Genomic DNA, 21,083 nt, shown 5'->3' with positions numbered 1-21,083 from the left:
ATTCCCATCACGCCACTTCACCGCCCTTTATCTCTTACCTATCACCGTCTGCCGCTTTCATACTCATCCCCTCCTCCCCCCCCCCCACACAACCCTTCCCTTCCCAATTTCCCCTCCCCGTTTTCCTACAACCCAAACGTATTTCATTCACCCACAACCGACGCCTCTTTTCCCTCCTCCCGGGCTCGCTCTCCACAACCACAGCTTCCCCGGAAAGCCGCCAGGACGCCCGGCAAACACCTCACTCCCCCAACCCCTCCGCCTTCAACCCCACCGTTCCTTCGCCCACAGCGCCCATTCCTCCTCCTCATCCCATTCTTCCTCTTTTCCTCTCCTTCTTCTTCTTCTTCCTCTTCCTCTTCCTCCTCTTCCTCCTCCTCCTCCTCCTCCTCCTCCTCTTCCCCCTCCCCCTGCTCCCGCCGTCTCCGCCTCCGCGTCCTTTCCCGCCCATTCCGGTGCTGCGCACGCATCCCGCCCCGCTTCCGGCGAGCGGCCCCGCTTGCAGCGTCATCCTGCGGGGCCGCTTTGAATGAGACCCCGAGGGAAGAGGGGAGGAAGCGCCGGAGCTTTGAACGCCGCCATCGCCCGCCCGCTCCCCGCCCGCTAACGCCGCTTCCCCCGACGCCCTCTCGTTTATCCCGACGCCGCCTCGCCCTCTCCCAGGACACATCGCACACACCCCCCCTTCCCCCCTAGCTCCCCCCCTTCCGCCATGCCGCTCTTCTCAGGTGAGACGGCCCCGCCGCCCGCTCCCCCGTGTCCCTCCGCAGCGCCGGCGGGTGCCATCGCCTGAGGGACGAACGCTCCCCGGTGGCCCCTCTGCTGCCCTAGCCAGGCCCTTCCCGCCGCCGCCGCCGTGAGGGGAGGTGGGCGGTGCCTCCCGAGGGCGGCACCGGGAGCACCCGGGGTCGTGCGGCCCGGCCCGGCCCGGCTCGGGAGGCTGCCAGGGCCACCTTGAGGGAGAAGCGTCGGTCTGGGGAGGGGGGAGAGCGGTGCTGTGTGGGCGGGAGGGCCCCTTCGGCGGGGCTGGGCCCTGCCGGCGGGTGTCACGCGTGTATGGCGTGTGCGGTTGTGCCTCGGTGTTGGCCATCCTGGGGCTGGGTTTGGTTTTGTGCTAAGGTGAGTGCTGCTGTCTGTCTGTCTGTCTGTCTGTCAGGTGAGCCGCGGTCCTCATGCAGCTGCACTCCCGAATCCATCTGGCACCGTGCTTTAAAGCCCGTTATTTCCTAGTTAAAAGCAGAAGAATCCAGGTTTTAGGAAGGGGCATCACATCCCTGTCACTCTTCTTGTAGTGAAGGGGAGTTCGCAGTGTAGACTGGAAAAGGTCCGGTGACACTTCTAGGACCAGTTTCTGGGGTGTTTATGTTTTATAGGGGCGGCCTCAGTACACGGCTGTGTCCCTGTTACTCTGCTGTGTTAATTGTGGCTCAATTTTAATTTTGCCTATGCAAACTGGGATCCTGGTGTCAGTATGACAGTGATTTTTCCTGATATCTAGCGTATCTGTGTAAGCTGTGTTTTCTGTTCGGTGGTACAAATACCTCCTTCCTTTTTCTTAGTTTCCACTGTTTTAAAATTAACAACTTTCCCTTCTGTTCTGGAAATTTTTTTGGTGACATTTCACTTGTTATCTCTGAACAGAAGACTCTCATGCTCTTCATGCGTGAAGTGCTGAATTGTCAAAAACAGTGACGCTGCAGAATGATAATTGCTAACTCTTCTGCATATGCAGTGGTGAATCCATGACTGTTCAAAAATGCAAAACTTGAAGACTGTGCAGCTGTGACTTGATCAGAGACTGAGTGGGTTGTCTTCCCAGAAAATGGGAACAGGCTTGTGCTTCGTAGGTTATAAACACACAAAATAATATTTATTTTTTCTTTTTAAATGAGAAGGTTGGGCGAATTAGAAGGTACTTTGTGCTTGAAATACTGAAAAAACAATCATATGAGTTGCTTTGCAGACTAATTTAGAGTAAGTTTTGATGATTCCTCCTTGCTACCCATCACACACATAGCGTACCTTTGAAATCTAAACCTTCTTGGAAGGCTTTTTTGTTTTGAAATACCAAAAAGTATGATATTTCAGCCACTTACTGTGCACATAAGATATTACTGTGTGCTGTATTTTGAAGGTCTTCAACAAATCACAGCTTGCACAAGTCTTGCATACCTATGATGGTGTTAGGAAGTGATCAAAGCAGAAGCACACTCTTTATTCCAGGCATTCTTGTCTACCCTTGGTTAGTACTGACTTTACCAAAGTGAAGTGAGCATCCACTTGTGTCCTTGCAGCTAATGCTTCTGCTGGTGAGCCCGTTTCCAGTGTCAGGAGTTACACTTTGCCTGATGAACTTTCACTTTGCTTCTTAATTCCATCCCTACACCTTTTAGTGGGGTTGGGGCTTCTGGAGCTGCAGCCTGTACCAGGCTGGTGTCTGTATTTGCATGCCAGGTGTGTTTGTATGAACACTGACAAAACTGAGGAGGGTTGTGGTGATGGTGCTGTAAATGGCACTGTGAGGTTGACCTCCCATTGGAAGGAGGCAGGAGGTGTCCTGGTGTTATTGGGCTTGTTTTGGTGCACACTGAACCTCCTCGTGTAGCTCCACACGGGTGATACTGATAGCCAGAGCTACAGGTGCCAGAACAGTTGCTTTGCTTTTAAAGAATAAGGTGGTGGTTTCTGTTGAAGGAGAACGGGAATGCCAGGGAAAACTGACCTGGAATCACATGTCTGAGCTTCCTTCAGAAGTTTGTTTGCAGTGAACGGTGCCAAGAGATTGGGAGAGTTGCTTTTGAGCTGCTTCTGTGAAGACTCATCCTGAGAATTTCTGTTGCTCTTACGCACTTCTGTTGTTTGCAAAGTTTCTCAGTATGTGAATTGCTTACAGTTGTTTTGTAGGGTGAGTTTAGATTTGTTGGAAATAGTATGTTCTGGTGGCTGAGGCACCTTTAGGGGTCCTTTAGATTGATTATTGACGAGATTTAGAGTTAAAAACTGAATGCTTTTGAGGTGGTGTAAAGCCTGGAATTTGAAATACTGGGTTACTCTTGGTGAGTGCATTCTTGCATGTTAGGAAATAATCTAGTTTCAAAACATTTTGTTTGCAGTTAACGTGAAATGGGGAAAAGAGAAATTCGATGGTGTGGAGCTGAACACTGATGAGCCTCCAATGGTCTTCAAAGCCCAGTTGTTTGCACTGACTGGAGTTCAGCCAGCTAGACAGAAGGTTATGGTTAAAGGAGGAACTCTGAAGGTAGACATCTCTGTTTTTATATTATTTCTGACTTTATTACGTTATAAGATAATGAGCACTGACCACATTTCTGAGTGTTTTTCCAGATCTTTCAGTGTATGTATCAAAACTGACTATACTTCTCAGAACTACACTTCATTGCCTATTACTAGAAAATCATGGCAAAAGTTTGCTGCTAAATGGTTGAGAGGTAAACTGCTGCTTCAGAGCACTGCTTCACTCTTCTGCACCAAGCACTACCCTGCTTGGTGATTATTTTTCTGTTCTTTTTCAGTTTTCAGAATCTGAATGCAACTTTTTGCTTTTTTTGGCTTGTTTAAGAGAAGCTTGTCTGGCAGTTCTTTGCTGGAGACTTACTGGTGTAATGTGATGTGATAGAAGCAACTTTCTGACAAAGTTATTTGCATCTGAGCAATGTTGAACAACAGATGAAAACCTTACTGAGAAGATGACTTGGATGCTTATTTTAGTCAGAGGAGACTTGATGTGTAAATAGTTAATATTGTTGAATCTTTGATGCAACATAGTTGTATGTTAAGAAATAAGTTATTAATATTAATGAAAATACTTGCTTGTCTTTTGCTGCAGGATGATTAACTTGTCTTTTATTTCATTTCAAATACAGGATGATGACTGGGGGAACCTAAAAATAAAGAATGTAAGTTCTGAAGAATAACTAGATTTTACTAGTTTGATTTTTATTTTTGCATTTAAAGAAAGGTTTAAAGTTCCTGCTGTTTCTATGCAAATGAGTATCTCTTTCTTAAAAATCAATGAATGAAATGAAAATCAATGTTATAGTTGTCATACCTAAGCATTCTTACAAAGTTCTTGATGTTGATTCATAAAAACCCTATTAGGGAAATTACAGCATTCTCCTGAATACTTGGGAGCATTTTCTTTCTTTCTTGCAAGAAGTATTCTGGGTCTATTCTTGTTGTCTATCTGTGACCATAATAATTAGTGGTGTTATTTAGAGAAACCTTGGGCACTGTCTGCCATCCCTTGTGCTTGTACTTCCCTGTACATGGAATGTTGTTGCATTACCAATCCTGAAACTCTGCCTATTTCCTTTTTTAGCAACCTGCTGAAATTTATTCTCCTGTACTAAATAGCTGTATAAAAACATAGCTGTTAGCAATGGGTACAGTCAACTAGTTAAAAAAGAAAATAAAAAGTTGATGTGTTTGTGTTTCTTACCTATATAATATAGTAGCAGGGAATCCCAGAGGTTTTTGTATGAGGCTATTTTGGTCATTTTACTTTCTGTAGTTACCTATCTTTTTGGTATAGTTTTTATTCTACTCCTTCACTGAGCTGATTGAATTAGGTAGCATTACTCTCACCCTTGTAATTTGTTTGCAGGCATCTATTAGCAGCCTGTAGTTGCAGCAATTGTAGCAAAGTCATTCAGCAAAACCCCAGTAGGCAATGCTGTTGTCCTTTTCTGCATAATGCTATGCTAATAGGTGTCTTTACTAATTTAAATCATGTTATACACAAGTTGTAAGGTTTTATTTACAGTTAGAACAGTTTCTCTTAATTTTCATCCTTTTCTTTAGCAGTGTATTTTTCAAGGCCCCAGACAGCTTTTCTTCCCTTTTGATAGATGGCAACTCAATTGGGTTTTTTGGGTTTTTTTCTTTTTGTTTCTTTTTTCCCCTTTAATATTAGTCCTCATACCTAAACAATGTTTTTGGCTATTTTTCTCTTTTCAATTAGTTAACTGTCCTCAGAACTTTGCAGACCAAAGGGTAGCACTTCCTTCCTTCCACACTTGCTTTTCAGGTGAAAAGATCCTGAACCCAGAGATGTGGTTCTCATTATTAACCCCATTTATCCAAAGTTTTTTTCCAGATTCTGAGCTAAAGATGAGGGATGGTTTTTTTGTTGCTTAGATAATTCTGATAATTTGAGACTTGGTGCACTGAGAAGCTCAAACAGTGCTATTTCTTTCAAATTGGAATTCAGCTGTTTAGTTATCCCTGATTCCAAGGTATTTTCTAAGTCTTAAGGCAAAGAAGAATATTTGCTGCCAAGTGTTGAAGGCTCTTGATCCCCAGTGGTCCATCAGTAAGGGAGCTTTTCTGAACACTTCACATTGGGGTGTTCCATGAATGTTTAAATTTAGTCTTGTTTGGAATGGTCAGTCTTGCATGGTGGTCAGCTAGGCTAGCTGTATTTTCTAAGTAAGGAGAAATTAAGATGTACCTTTAAGAAATTAATGTGTACCTCTCAGAAACAACAACGCAGTATCAGTTGTGCACACTAAGAAAAAGATTGTGTTTATTATGGGGGAAATAGCTGAAATAAGTCAAGAGCTTAATGATTTTTTTTTTTTTTTTAAACTGGGAATAACTGCCCTTAAATATTTATTACAATTTTTTACTTTGTTTCAAGGGGATGACCTTGTTAATGATGGGGTCTGCAGATGCACTTCCAGAAGAGCCAATTGCTCGACCCGTCTTTGTAGAAGACATGACAGAGGAGCAGCTGGCTTCAGCTGTAAGCATATTTCAGACTTTGGTGTCTCCTAAACCTTTGAATAATGTCAAGGCTTTAAGTGCTTGAAATTGCTTAAAAGTGGATGTTGAAACTTCGATGTCTGTTTAGCATGATTAACTTTTAAAAAAAATGCATTGGTGACCCAACTGGTAGCACTGATAAGAAGTCTGGAAATTATTTTGAAGCTCTATAACTAATGCTGTTTTGTTTTTTTTTTCTGTAAGCAGGCATCTTAGGAATTTTTCTAAAAATAGCCTTGCTGATGTTTTTAAATACTAAGTTGTTTTGCCCTTGCTGTATTAATGTCCTAAACTTTGCTTGAGTTGGGGCTCTTAGATGTGTAAAATTGTTTCCTGCCTCCTTTGTATCTGTGAAGGGAAATAAGAATTTGTTTGGGGTGGGGAGTGTTTGGGGTTTTGTTTTTCCTTGTTAGTAGTATTAGATAAACTTTTCTTTCTGAAAAATAAATTTGTTACTAGTGGAATAGATTACATGTTTTCTTTAGTGGGAATCAAGTCTGGAGGAGCATAATTAATCTATTTTTTTAAAGGAAGTAACTTCTGTTTGAGTTGTTTCCTTTTTTACAAGTTGAAAGGCTTATTTTTCTTGTCTTATCCTGAACTAGGATCTCTTTGTCATACAGAAAACAGTTGTGTGACTGTGGTCAGCTGCACATGCAGAAAGGGAATATTTTTATGCATGGCTTTGTGAAAATGTATCTGTAGCTTAGAAGTGGTTTTGTGCTTCAGTATTTAATGCTTTCCACAGCACCAGTAGGTAAAGGATATTTATGCATTTTTGAGTCTAATCCTGTGCAAAGACTTTGAGATAACTGAGACAAACAAGGAGATGATTCAGTATCAGATAACATTTTGATGAAGTAGGGCACATGGCATTTTTCTGATTCAAATTTTGCTATACATCAAAATTCAATTGTGCTGCATTCATTCATTTAATCTGGAGCACATAGCTAACTGAATTCTCTCTTCGTAAAATAATTAAGTGGTATTAGTATGCAGTACTACTTCATGTTCATTAAACTATGTGTTTTTTCCTGACAGCTACTCAAATATGCAGGACTAAAAAGAAAAATGCCATTATCTTTTGATTTATAGTTGTTTCTGAAACTGGTTAAATTATTACTTGGCCTTCATATTTGTCAGAACTTAAAAGAAGCTGACTGAAAGGATCAAATTAATCATTGCAGGCTTCAGGAGGGGTGTTTAAAAAAAGCTTTTGTTTTTAACTATGAACTTCATCACATTCAGTTTTACTGAAAAGCTGATTTTAATGTTTTGTACCAATGCATTCATGTGGAAATTTTCTGGAAATAGAATTTTAAGGTCAAAACCCAAATGAGATTATAATTGAACTTTTTGAGTCTGCCTGTTTGAAGAATATGCTAATTACCTGCACAGAAGAAACCCCAAAGCATTCTTAAATGTCCTCTAAAAGCACCAAATGGTGAAATGATTAATAGAGTCAGAAAACTGATCTGGAAGACTTTATGAAGTTTGATGGAACATTCCAGGTTTTGCGCATCTTTGATTCCTTTTCTTAGAACTTTATGTCAAATTACAGTTTATAGAAAGATGGTTGCACATCTCTCTCAGACCCTCAAGCACCCTTGTAAATTTTTTGGTAGATGGAATTACCCTGTGGATTGACAAACCTTGGCAACACTTGCTACATGAATGCTACAGTTCAGTGTATCCGCTCAGTGCCAGAAGTGAAAGAGGCCCTTAAAAGGTAGGATCCAGCACAAAAATACCACATCAAAAATGTTTTCTTTAGCTTATGAAATAGATACTTTGTGGAATGATCATCTTAATGCTGGTAGGGGTTATTGTAACCATTTGTTAACCTTTAAATCTATTAAAAAATCAATGTAGCGATGGATTAAAGTTTATCCTGTGGCTGTGTTAGTCTGTACTTTTTTTAAGAATTTAGGCCTTTGTATTTGTTGGAACTCTCTTCTATTGGAGAGAATATGTTTTGCCTGGCTAAAAATTAGTTCCTGTCAAGACTCATTTAAAATGCTTACACAAGCTACTGAACTCCTAACCCCATTTACTGGTGTTGGTTTGTACACTCTTGTTCTGTATAAAAGTATCATAAGGGAGTCCTCTTCCTTTGAGAAATGGTGTTTTTTTGTTTTTGGTTTTTTTTTTTTTTAATGGCTTTATTGCACAATGTGTTTTCAGCTATGAAATTCTGACTTTTGGTTACTGACATTTGGTACTTGAAGGTACATCAGGAGGCTCTGAGGTAGTAGTGTGGGTGTTACTGTGGTGACAGAACTGGAATAAGCTGGAGTTAAGGTCATGTGGATGTGCAGGGGACAGAAAATGTGCCCTTATGGGACTTGTTTTATTCGTTTCAACTGTAAAATAAATTTTCTCATTTTTATCTTCGTTATTATGTAGTGAAATGTGAAAATAGACTTTTTTTTTTTTTTTTTTTTTTGAGGTCTTTGCAACAAACTTGAAAATTATGATGATAGCAAGAAAACATACATAGCAATGTGAGCCTGAATTTGTCCTCCGGGTGAATTACAGTGAGAAAACAATCAGTATTTGAAAAATGTGAGGGTTAGGTGGAGCATTACCATTAATTCCTTTAACATGTATTGCTTTCTTCATACCTTGGTTATGAACAGGATATTCTAGATTGCTGTAAACAGTGGCTATTACAGTACTTAGAATTTTTTCTTCATACTTTTAGCATGTAACATTAATTATTTAGCACGGAGAACTATTTGTGAGGCACAGAAACTCTGTTTTAAAGCTTTTTCTTATTTCACTGTTGTCATTTCTGGGAAGTCTGTTTACCTCCGTGTGAAGGAGCCTGAGTTACTGCAGAGAATCAGAATATTTGACCACCTAACATACCAAATGTCAAAATATACCCGATAAAACTGGCAGGCAATACAAGATGTGGCCTTACTGCCTGTGGGGAGTGAGATTCATTCACAGGCAGCTTTTGCTTTTCCCTGGAGGCCTTTACTTGGCCTTCCCTTGCTTGACAACAGCGTGGAAGGGTGGATGGCAGTGGGAGAGAGGTGAAAGGGCTGACAGGAGAAAGCTTTTATTACAGCTCTGTTTCTCACCAGATCTCTGCAAGTGTGCTCCCTGTTGTGCAGCATCTCGGGCAGAGTTTCCTGCTCATCATCCAGCAAGGGACAGAGTTTTTAAAATTCAGGGTTTTTTTAATTCAATCTGAGATTAAAGGTTACCCTTCTTTTGCTTGAAGGCCTCGTCTGCTTTGAGGAGGCCATGTGTACCTCATGCAGCTGTTAAATTAAGAAATCACTCAGAGAAGTGTGTTAAGTTCTAGTGATATGGGTGGACAGCCATACTTTTTCACTGTAGGACATATCTACCCAAGAAAACCATCAAGCCTCTCACTGTTTTGCTTCTGCTTTGGAGAGAGGAAGCAAACCTGTCCTCCATCTCTGCATTTTATCTGCCATCTGTCCCTGGAGGTGCCTTTCTTCCATGGATTTGAACATGTGACAACCATTTCAGGAATGGGGTAGATTCTATTCAGGCTTTTTCTCAGTTTCTTTAAAAATTAAATAGAGTCTTTGAGGCAAATTAATTAGGGAAGCAGCAACGATGTATCCTGGCTTCTTAGTCTGCATTTATTGTCTCAAGGACGACAGTTTGATTCCATGTAATGCTTGCAAAATAGCTGAGACTTGGAAGTGAGTGAGAGTAAATCTTACCTGCAATTACTTATGTTTTGAGGATTGGTTTCTTCTGATACATTGAAATAAATCCAGCTGCTGCCTGCTTTATGGTTTAAAAAAATGACTTAATTGTATTTAATTGCATACAAAATATTTTTTTTCTCTTTTAGGTATGGTGGTGCCTTAAGAGCTTCAGGAGAAATGGCCTCTGCTCAATACATTACTGCAGGTTGGTGTTTAGAGTAGAACATGGGTTTAGGCTAGTGTGTCATTTCCTGCCAACTGCTGATGGAAATTGCAGTTAGAGCTTTGTGTATATTTTTTAGTGCATATTTCTTAGGAATTTCACATCTACTATCACTGGAGGATTCATTTTGCTCTCTTGTTTATATCTTTAAAGGTTATTCTGACCATAGCTGCAAAGCATACATGTCTGCATATTGCTTTAGCTGCACACTAGGAAAAATATATTCATGTGATCTAGGCTCAGATGGAAATCATTTGTATCTCTTGCCAGTCTTACATGTAGGCATAAGTGCAACTTTCTAAAGCAGACTCCACCCATCTGCTGATTTGGTCATTTTGTGTAGAAATATTTCAGTGTACTGTTCTTTGCTTCACTTAGTGGTAGGCTGTAACACCATTCTCCCAGAATATGTTTCATTTATGCCCTTTAAATATGATTTAGTGGCTGAGCATTATTGTCAGAGTGGCAGCTGGTGCTTTATGAGTGGTCTTAGCCTTTACCCTCAAGATCCAGATTTCATAACTGAAGTAGAAAGTAGTGGCTTCAAAAGGAAAGTTACTCTTTGCTGTGGTGATCTGAGTGCTCACAATGTGGGAGCTCACGATGGCCCCGAATCTCCAAGTTCTAACTAGAATTCTAGTTAGACCCCTTACACTCGAATAAGGGTACTACTTGTCCACTTTTTCTTTTTTTACTCTATTTCATTGCCCCACTAAGATGCTGGGCCAGGACACTGGGATTTCTACCAGTCCATTTAAGGAAAAACAAAACAATATAAGGAAGGAAAGGTCCAGTTTGTGGGTATGCCTGCTGATCGAATTGTGGGGTGGTAAGTTCAATGGTTACTCTATACAACCATGCTTGGCCCTACCCTTTTCACTGCCTTTACTTTGTGTCCCTTGTTTTTTTTGGTTTTGGTTTTTTTTTTTTTTTAAGGTGACAGCTCTGCTTTTTAGGACTCTTCATAGTTTAAGTAATTTATAGATTCCTAGTTAATTCTATTGTGCTGAGCTGGTCAAGAACTCCTGCATGACACTTATGGCATTATTTTTAGTTGCTGTGTCATATCAGTTGTCCCTCTTATCAAGGTCAGTGAAGATATTTCCTAAAGAGAGGAAGCAACTGACCTTTTTTCCTTTCAGTTTTGCCTATATTCACTTATTCAAGAATATCGTTCACTAATCTGTTCACCTGTAAATTAGTGACCATGCAGACTGTTGCCTACCTCACAGGGTTGTTGTGAGGATTAACAGGTGTACGTGAAGTGATTTTTTTGAGTTTTAAAATGCTGTAACCTGGGTAAACGAGACATATGTAGTAATGTGTTTGAAGGAAAAAAAAAAGCCCTGTGTATTGTCATGCAATTGGTAGCATTTATTGAATTATTTATTGAACTGCACATAGTTCTGAACTGTCTACATGTATGCATACACATACTTCGTTTCCTGGGTCTTAAATTAAGCATGAGTCTTTACAGATATTCCAGTTGGAAAAAAACAAAAGCTTTTTCCCAGTAGTTGGTGAAGCCTGAGCTGCTCTAGAGGGTAGATTGTAAATACCTTCTGGTTTCTCTAGGTGTGGTCTTCTTATGAAAACATTGTTCCTCAAGTGTGTTTCAAATGAAATCTTAACTTCTCTTCTGTACACAGCCAGGAAGGACAAGGCACAGTGTGCCAAACTTTCAGAATTGTCATCTTTATGCTCACAAAGTCATGCTCACAGTTTCTAGGTGCACCTGTTATGCCACCTGGAAAATTTGGTCCTGCTTTGGAAAGATCAAACTGGACACTGTTAAACAATCAGTCTGTAAATGTTGCTGCTGTGTTACTGTTTGGGTTTTTTTAAACTTCCTGCCATGCTTGAATTGTTTTTCCACTTCTCAAAGCATTCACTTACTTTTTCTCCAAGCTCTTAGAGACTTATTTGATTCCATGGATAAAACTTCCTCCAGTATCCCACCTATCATTCTCCTGCAGTTTTTACACATGGCCTTCCCACAGTTTGCAGAGAAAGGCGATCAAGGCCAGTACCTTCAACAGGTAAAGACCTGATTGGTAGCTTTTTGTTTCAAAATTCTATAGTATGTTGGCAGTTGGGAACATGAATATTTTAAAACTTTGGTTTTCCTGTGAAAATAATTTATCCCAGTAAAGTGTTTGCTTTTGTATCGTGTAGAAAAGTTAGATCTAGTACCAAGTGCTATCTCTGAAAATATATGGTGGAACAGGGAGAAATTCTTAATTAAGAAATCCTTACATTTGGTTTTATAGTTCAAAGACTGATGGGTCTAATGTTACTAAGTCATAATGCTACTGGTCAGATTTAATATTCTGCTCCCTTCTTAGGATGCTAATGAGTGCTGGGTGCAGATGATGAGAGTGCTACAGCAGAAGCTGGAAGGCATAGAAAGTGATACAGTCATGGAGGTAATTGTAGTCTTACTCTAACCAGAGTTAGGTTTTATAGTATTGTACTTACAATTTACATATTTTTAGATAATAATTATCTATTTTGGGAGTTCTTTAACATGGGTCTGTAGTCCAGTATGTGAAATTCTTTCTCATGTGTCTGATCAACTCAAAGAGTGTGCTAGAGGAGTACTTTGCCTTTGTAAAACCATGTGTTGGACCAGGGTGGTGGGGACTGTGAGTATGCAGCAACTGACCCTCATAAACCTGTGAATTCAGCACATAAGAACAATTCTGTTTTTTTCCAGAAAAAGGTGTGCTGTTTCAAACCTGACAAGAAATTACTTAAAGTTTTTTATACCTACTTTTTCACACCTACTCGTTTCATTATCTGTTTTCTGGAGAGTGATTCTGGAGTGACAAAAATCTGATAGGCTACTCTAACATTGACAGATTTAAGTTTGGGGACAGGGAGGTGTGACTTCTTGATTGAAGTCTTGGTTGCTAATATGCCTCCAGGTGGCTTTAACAGTGCTGTAAATGTTTTTGGTTTTTAAGTTTTGTACTGTGTAGGGAGATTTGACTAGGACAAAATGTACCTGTGGGTAGGTGAAGGAAAAAAGCTGTAAAAATTTAAAGAAAAGGGGTTATTTTGTCTGTACCGAAGCCTGTCTTTACATGCTATTTAAAGTTGCATCATAAGAAAATTTCTTTTACAGACAGACTCTGGAGCTACAGCAGCATCTTCTAAAAAGAAGAGTTTAATTGATCAGTTCTTCAGCATTGAATTTGAAACAGCGTATCCTAAAGACTGAGGCAAGGCATGAAGAATGATAAATTCACACTTGAGTGCAGGGAGGATGAAAAGCACTGTTCAGAACAGTATAGGAAATAAAGGTGTGTGTTGGGGAAGAGAGGGAATGATGTGTTGCAGAAGTACACAGAAGTGTGAGCTAAAACTGGATGCACTTTGAGAGAGAGGAGCATGTAGGGAGGGAAAATACTAATGGGAATTTACAGAACAAACCCCCACTGAATTTAAATACCAGATTTCCTCCCCAGAGAAGGTTGCCAGTTACGTACTTCAAGGATCCTTACAAATTATATCCAAATAAAACTAATTGTTGTCCTAAATAGCCTTTTTCTTTTACTCCCTAGTAAGGGAGAGTTGTTGATGCACTTGGCATAGTAAAATCAAGACAGCTTGATTTCTGGAGATGCTGTTAGAGGAGTAAGTAATGAGTGCAGCTGACAACCCAGTAGCTTTTTTATAGCAAGAACAACAAAAAAAATATTACTGCACGGGGCACACATCTCATGCCAAGTACTACTCTTCCCACTTCTCCACCCCAAAATCCTGTCTCTACTGAAATAAAACATCCCCTTAGTTGAGGTACTGGATCTCATAGCTTGCTAGTAATAAAAAGGCCTTTTTAAAGGAAAAAGTCATGCATCTCTCTCTCTCTCTTTCTGGGATGTTGGTTATCCCTGAAGGGATTGGACAGAACAATTAGAAGAATGTGTAGAAAATAATGAAGAAATGGACTTCATTTCAGTGAAGAGGACAGATAGAAGGCATGGAAAGGAGGCTGTGCATGTTAAAAGAAAGTCTGGCAAGCAGCAGAGATAGAACTTCATGAATTGTAAATAACAATGGAGTATAATGTTGCAGGAGGGCTCCATAGCATAGGACTGGCAGCCAGTTACTATGATCTGTCCCTGGGGGCTGCCTGCTGTGGAGGAAAAGAGAGAAGAAGCTGGCATCACAAGCTTAAATGGTGATTAAAAACTTATTTTAGTTTTTTTGGTATGCTGTGTGCCTCAGCTCATACTTGTTGGATATGAAGGAACAGAGTGGTTAGAAGGAAGGGATGTTTAAAATCTTCCTTTTTCTACTACGAGAAGTAAAAGTAGTATTGATGCCCAAGCACAGGGTTACTTTAAATTACCTGGCTGTTCAGCATGTTGTTTTCACTAGAGCTCAGCTCTTGGTGCATGATGGTTTTCCTTAATTTTGTGAAGCATGAAATGTACAGAAGCTGAAGAAGAGGAAGTAACTAAAGGAAAGGAGAATCTGCTTCAGCTTAGCTGCTTTATCAATCAAGAAGTTAAATACCTGTTTACAGGACTAAAATTGGTAAGCCATTACACCTTTTATTTAATTGAAATTCTGAATGACCTGTGTTTTCAGTCTGTGTCTTAGAATCTTGGAAATTTGTAGGCTTTGGACAGCAGATGATGTCAGCAGATGTCAATTTGTTGTGGGTTTGTTTTTTTTTTTTTTTCCTCTTGTGTTTAGTGGGAGGGTGGCAGTGAAAATTAATTAATTGCATGTTAACATAAAGCAGTCTTCAGCAGCATTTTCTTGACTCTGATATGGCCTTCCTTATGCAAGTAGCCAAGTGCAAGCCAGTTTGCTACTTGTTTCCTTAGGTGGCTTTCACTTCAGCTGACCAATATCCTGACCAGGATATCCAGACAATTTTAAAATAGAGAGGCATTTTGGTTGCTAAGATAAAACAACAAAAACCAAACAACCAGATGATGAAAAAATTAAACTTCAATTTAATTTTGCAGATTCTGAAAGCGGTATTATTTTCCATGATGCATCCTAACCTTTAAACAGCTTATTTATGTAGGACATCTTAAAGTAGTCTCTGCTTTTTATATGTATATATGGGTTTTTTCTGAGTTTTCAGAGTTTTTTTGGAGTCTGAAGGAGCAAGGCTACAAAACCTTTGTAGTAACTGCTTTTGTAGGGTTTTTATATCTAGGAGCAGGGATGGAGGCAGTGATCTGGTTTGTACAGAACTGGACCAAGCTTCATGATTCTCAAATAGTCTTTTTATCATCTTGGTCTTTGTTTTTTGATGGAATTTCGAAGGAAAATAATAGAAGAGTTGATTCTCACAACTTCAGAATATTCTTCAAAAGAAATTTCACTTGCAGGCCAAAAAAGGTCTTCTAGAAGAAGAATTCTTTCCCTGAATTTGAAAAGGTCTCTGGAAGCAGGTGATCACTGAGAGTTCAGAAGTGCCCAAATATTCCTGTCATGAGAAAATTTAGAAATTTTGTTACATGTGTAACCAAATCCATTTAAAATTCAGAACCAAATCCAGTTGCCATTTTTACTCCTGTAGAATAAAATTTTCTGCAGGGAGAAACTTAGTGTTGTCAGGGCTCAGGAATGAGTCTGGAGCTGAACACATGAACGGGCCGAGGTCTTTCTGCCAAGGAACTCCATAATTCTCTGCCTTGTAATGGCTGATAGCAACAGAAGAGATTGGCAGATTAAGATTTAGTTTATGGTTTCTTTCTCTGAGTTTATGGCTTGTTTATCTGTGCTGTGCTTTCCATTATCTTTTATGATGAACATGTGTGCTACTGCCTTTTGTTTTTCACAGCGTCTTCAAGAGGAAATCACCAAACTCTCTCCAACACTTCAGAGAAATGCACTCTATATCAAATCTGTAAGTGGTACTTCTGTTGCTCTCTGATTCTTTTAATTGTTGTCAATTTTCTGTCCCAAAACACAAAGTATTTCTGCTACAGCATGTGATTTAGGTTTTAAAGCATCTCGATGTCCACTACCAAGAAATCTGAGACCAGTTGAAAATTGAGTCTGCTACTACACAGAGCTGCAAAATAGGGAGCCTTGTTGTATTCCTATGTGTTTATGTACAAATACATTCCCAGAACAGCCTGTAATTGAGAATGAGCAGTGTTTAATGTGTAAAAGATCTGTGAATATCTAAAATAAGTTTTTTTTTTTCTTTTTTTTTTTTTATAGTCTAAAATTAGTCGTTTGCCAGCATACCTGACTATTCAGATGGTTAGATTTTTTTACAAAGAGAAAGAATCTGTGAATGCCAAAGTTCTTAAGGTAAGTTTTCTGCATATTTAATTCCTCTTCATGTTTTTCAGAAAGTTTTTGTTACAGACAACTAATATTTGAAGGCTATTTACAAAATAGTTTACCTTTAAGTTGCATTTAAAGCTATTAACAGTGGAGTTTCTTTGCTTAAGTGCCAAGTAGCTGCGTTCCAAGTTGTGATGATTTGTGGCAAACTGTTCTGCCAAAGTGGACTGGGGCAGGAGGTGAGGGATAGAAGTGAATTTGCTTCCCTACTGATAGGATGGTTTTTGGTCTTTTGTTGTTTTTTTTTTATTTCCACCAGTGGTTCAGAGGAGGATGTTTAGTTAAGGAGAAGGCTGTGCTTTCCGTCACTGGACAGTGTTCTAAAGTTGGTGAGAAATGTTTGTGCTCACAAACACTCCCTGCATTAATTAGTTCAGTTGTCTGGCTTTCTGACTGACAAATGCAGGAACCAGCAGCAAACAGCTGAATGTTCCCCTTTTGCTTTCTGTTGGCCTTGGCCAGTGGGCCTTTGGGACTGCCCAGGGAGCATCATGTTTGGTGGTGCCTGTTCCTTACAAGACAAGCAAGGAAGTAAATCTTGAAGGCACTTGCAAATTATTTCAGAAGATTGGTTGGGTATCACAATTTTTTGCCAGCATACAGGAATTCTGCAGATTCTGTTACTGTTAAGTGTCAGCAACACTTCAGGAGTTCAAGTTCTCAAGTGTGATGAAAGTTGCATTTAATTGGACTTTGTGTTGTCTTGCTGTGGGAGAAAGCTTTGAAGTGGAGCACCAAGTTCTGCTAATAATTTTTATGCTCTTAACTTCCTAGGATGTTAAATTTCCTCTTATGTTGGATGTGTATGAGCTGTGTACACCAGACCTTCAGGAAAAAATGGTTTCTTACCGATCAAAATTCAAAGATCTAGAAGACAAAAAAGTAAATCAACAGCCAAAGAATGTAAGTCTCCTGGCAGTCTCATGGACATTTGATTAAATAAATCATGCATCTGAAACTGGGGTGTCAATAAGAGCTGGAGAAAGCTTCCTCATATATTGTTTTCTAATTTAGCATTCTAACTCCTTGGTATTGAGCTTTTGATCTTTTTTGTGTATTTTCATGAAAATACAATGCCTGCTTGGGTGTGAGTGCTTGGTGAGAAGTGTTAAAGGCTGTAGACAAACATGTTATTTACATTTTTATTTCAAAATGTATTAACATGGAGTGCTTCCTAGCAGTGTTATGCCTAAAGTTTGTCTGTGAATTACAGAGAATTATTTGCTCCAGACACTGTTGCTTGCTGGCAGGTCACTGCTCAGTGGAGTACAGGTAGCTGTTTCCTGCTTGCCAGCTGTAAAGGGTTGTGCAGAGGGGAGCTGCTGCTCTGGCTGGTAACATTCAGCATACAAGTGCCAGTGAGCTAAAAGCCTGCACTCTAAAAGTTTGGTTTAATCTCCTACCCTGTCCACATAGTTTAAAATTGACTTTGTTTTAAGTAAAGAAAAAAACAATACAGCTAAAACTGAAGCGTTTTAGCCAATTTTTAATTTTTTTTTTTTTTCAAATTTGCAACTATCCTCCTGGGCTTAGGCCTGGCAGCTTTCTTTAAGCCTTTGAGTAAGAGTTGCATCTCTTTACAGAATGAGGAGCAAGGAGGGTGCTAATCTGAAACAGAGTGTATTGGCACTTAGAGTCTGTCTGTGGTATTTTTTTGTTGCCACTTCTGCTTCTAACAGGTCCCTAACAAGGAATCAGATCTTCAATTGTAGAATTGTTTTTGTGTTCCAAGCCTGCAAATCTGCTGGGTGAGCAGTCTAGGCAATATGTGCTAAAATGGTTGTGTATTTGCTTTAAAAAGTGGTCTTGTTCAGATTAGACTTTTGGATGTACAGCTAGAAATACAGCAATGGAACTTCTTTCAGGTTGAACAAACAGATGTTTATAAGCCTAAACATTTTAAGTTAATATGGTATGATTATGCTAAAGCTTTCTCAAAACCATCCCATATTAATTCAACATATTCTGTTCTTTAGTCTAGTAAAAGTGATGGTGCACAGAAAGAAGTTAAATATGAACCGTTTTCTTTTCCTGATGGTAAGTAGAGGGAAGTAAATCTATTTTAAAGTAACTTTCTATTTACTCATGTTTAAGTGGACCTGATGATAGGAATATTTAGAGAATTATTTTTAATGTCTTTGAGAATCACTCTTCAGAAACTGAAGGGATGGGAAGGGATGGGAAGATCAGGCGAGTCAAAATGCTGTTGAGAGTAGTCAAAGACATAATTATCCCTCTGACAAGTTGATGGTACATAGCAGACATGCACCTCCAAAGACATTTGCCTGTCACCTGCACTTGTTTTGCCTCCTTGTCCATGGTGCCTTGTCCATGTTTTGCCTCCTCCTAGTGAGCTGAAATCAGAACAAAAATATTGGAGTTCCCAGACTTCCGTGGTTGTGCTTGTGTTGCCTGAATTTGGGTGGCTTGGAGCTTGAGTGCCCTAAGTGTTTGCTCTCACGTTGCCACAGTGCAGAAATCTTTTTGGAGGTCTTGTTTACCCAAATTGTTAACTCTCAGCGCTTCCTGAGGTTTGTGTGTGATGCACTGTGCTGTGAGGCGCCCGTTGAGTGGCTTAAGGGCACAGTGAAAATATATTCTGTTCTGGAGAGCTGAGAAACGCAGTTTAGACACGTTGGGGACTGCAACACCTTTCTCAGTACATTTGGAATTAGTGTTTTCCATGGAAAAATCCAATAGTGTAACTGAGCTGACTGTGGAGTGGTTGATGTGCTATACCCGGGTGCTCTCGGCAGAGGCGCTGTGCAGCCCCTGGGCCGCGTGTGGGTCCGTGCAGTGCCAGAGCTTCTCCTTGGATGCAGACAGCAGCTGCTGTTGGAAGGAAGGATGGGCCGAGCCTCTCCGGGTGGTTTCCTGCCCATACATTACTGATAGTTTTAACGCTTTAAGCTTGCTGCATTTGCATTACACCCAGGACAGACATTTATGGCACAAAAGTGGACAAAATGCTTGGGTTCCCGAGGGGCTGTCCTGGTTGTAAGCTGCTGCTTTTAGTTCACAACGATTTAGAACGGGTGCTATAAAAGGGGTTTTGCACAGCTCCAGTGCTGGGCTGTGGTGAATGCATCTTTGGCTTTCTTGCTGTTAAAAAACACTCAGACTGTTCCTGCGAGGCTCACGTTATGTTTTTTTCTCCTCTTTCTTCAGATATTGGTTCTAATAATTGTGGCTATTATGACCTGCAGGCAGTGCTAACCCATCAAGGCAGATCAAGTTCCTCTGGGCATTACGTGTCTTGGGTTAAAAGGAAACAAGGTAAAAAAAAAAGAAAAATCACCCTTCAGAGCTTCTTTCACTTAAGGGGCTGTTAAGCACACTTAGATCTTACGTACTTAAATTACAAATAATCCTCTTGTTTTTCTTGCAGATGAATGGATTAAATTTGATGATGACAAAGTCAGCATTGTTACACCTGAAGATATTCTGAGATTATCGGGGGGTGGAGACTGGCATATAGCTTATGTTCTACTCTACGGGCCTCGCAGAATTGAAGTAATTGAAGATGAAGCTGAACAGTAGTCTTCAGTTTTAGTCATTCTGCCTAGGCATGAAATAAATGTTGATTACTGATCACATCTTTAACCCCAGAGCTTTAGCAAGTGGATAAATAATTTGTTCAAACCTTTTCATGTGAAGAGGGATACTGTTTTAAAACTGATCCATGTACCAATTAGTCACTACTGGACTGGACTGCCCACTTGTGGTGGTGACAACATCTAAAATAGCTTTAATGTCTTGCAGAAAATAAGGTTGTTTTTTTTTTTTTAAATGAGCCTCTGCCCGCACCCCGCTTCCTCTCTAATCTCATCAAGTATTTATTACACACCTGCTCTCACATTTGTTACTCTTGCATGGTTTATACCACGGTTCAGTAGCTGTCCATCCTTTGCCTTACCTGGCAGTTGTGTCAGGAAGGTGGAAGAGAAACTGTTGCCTTGCTGTGTAACTCAGTGCTGCTGCCGGTAACCAACAACCGTGGCTACAATCAAATCTTTGTCCAGCCTGACCTGCTGATTCAGTCTGTTCTGTTGCTGGCGTCTCATGACTTCAAAATAAATTGTGATCAACAATGTCTCTTCATTAAAAACAGTTCATGTCTTGGTAGTGTAGTTAGTATGTGTTGTTTTCAATTCTTGGGCCACTGCTGCATAATAAAAAGCCACTTTTTTTTTTTTTTTTTTTTTTTGTAGGAATTTATGTTCTGTCCTGTTACTCTTTAATCAGTCACTCCAGTATGATGGCAGCAAAAGAAAGAGGGCTGTGCTTACTTACAGTAACTTCTGTTCCTTCCCCACAGGAGTGCAACAGGTGTGTGTGCACTAGTAGGAGGCTGCATTAAAAAAGTATCGGTGTTGGCTACAGCCAGAAAAGCCCTGGGACATCCACAGGACTCGACCTCTGTGTAGAGGGTCTGGTTTTTAATGTGTCCCAGTCCCTTCTGGGAGAGCTGCTCCTTTTTCACACGAGATACTTGCAGTTGTGTCTTCATTAACCATGTGGTGAGTTCCCCTGTGCCTCACACAGGACTCTCCCCTTTCATTCTCCTGCAGGGTCGCTGCCTTTGCTTATCCCAGGTGCTTTTCTGCCTCACAACTCCAGCAGCTGCCTTCACCACACGGCTTCCCCTCTGAGCACACCAGAGGCCTAAGGGTGTATTTTAAAAAGCTGCATGATGCTTAAAGGCAAGTGCTACCCATGAAGGAAGCCCCAGTGCAGCACTGGCTTTGCTCCTGTGTGCCTCACAGAAACAGGACCTTCTCCTCTGGGTTTTACAGGTTTGTTCTGTCTAGTGGTCAGGAGGCAGGAGAGACTGCTGTGCCTGTTAATCTCTTATTGCTGGTCACAGTCCCATAGATTTTTTTAGAAAAGCATCACTATTTCTCCTTCCCAGAAAGGGTTCTGCCCCATTTTTCTGCTGTCTTGCTTCTTTCTTTATTTTAGGATGTGGGCATTTATTACCTTTGACAAGTTGTCTCGCTGGGACCCTGAAAAGGCTGTGAGGGGAGCAGCAGTTACTGTGTGGGTGTACAAGC

The 21,083-nt window shown here is 40.3% G+C and overlaps 1 protein-coding gene across 2 annotated transcripts; it reads left to right on the top strand.

Moving 5' to 3' along the window:
* Window positions 1-425: 425 nt before the first annotated feature.
* On the top strand, window positions 426-20,159 carry USP14 (ubiquitin specific peptidase 14). 2 transcript variants are annotated; one of them, XM_071737272.1, is made up of 16 exons: window positions 426-728; window positions 3,114-3,259; window positions 3,885-3,917; window positions 5,660-5,764; window positions 7,410-7,513; window positions 9,626-9,684; window positions 11,611-11,741; window positions 12,048-12,128; window positions 12,830-12,909; window positions 14,133-14,247; window positions 15,515-15,580; window positions 15,901-15,993; window positions 16,804-16,932; window positions 18,006-18,066; window positions 19,198-19,305; window positions 19,418-20,159. In XM_071737272.1, exons 1-16 carry the CDS (start codon window positions 713-715, stop codon window positions 19,567-19,569), a joined length of 1,479 nt encoding a protein of 492 aa, XP_071593373.1. In that variant the 5' UTR covers window positions 426-712; the 3' UTR covers window positions 19,570-20,159. The 2 variants fall into 2 exon arrangements, with proteins under 2 accessions (XP_071593373.1, XP_071593372.1); XM_071737271.1 differs by having other exon boundaries at window positions 475-728; window positions 12,048-12,134.
* The last annotated feature ends 924 nt before the right edge of the window (window positions 20,160-21,083 follow it).

Source organism: Heliangelus exortis, chromosome 2, assembly GCF_036169615.1.
Source record: "Heliangelus exortis chromosome 2, bHelExo1.hap1, whole genome shotgun sequence".
NCBI lineage: Eukaryota > Metazoa > Chordata > Aves > Apodiformes > Trochilidae > Heliangelus > Heliangelus exortis.
Note: the sequence above shows the minus strand (reverse complement) of the source record. Positions and strands in the feature narration are given on the sequence as shown.

Bases quoted from the DNA above. Each gene is read 5' to 3' on its own strand.
- USP14 (XM_071737271.1), top strand. The intron at 3,918-5,659 runs GTAAGTTCTGAA...CTTTGTTTCAAG, and splicing joins GGAACCTAAAAATAAAGAAT to GGGATGACCTTGTTAATGAT. The intron at 14,248-15,514 runs GTAAGCCATTAC...TGTTTTTCACAG, and splicing joins TGTTTACAGGACTAAAATTG to CGTCTTCAAGAGGAAATCAC.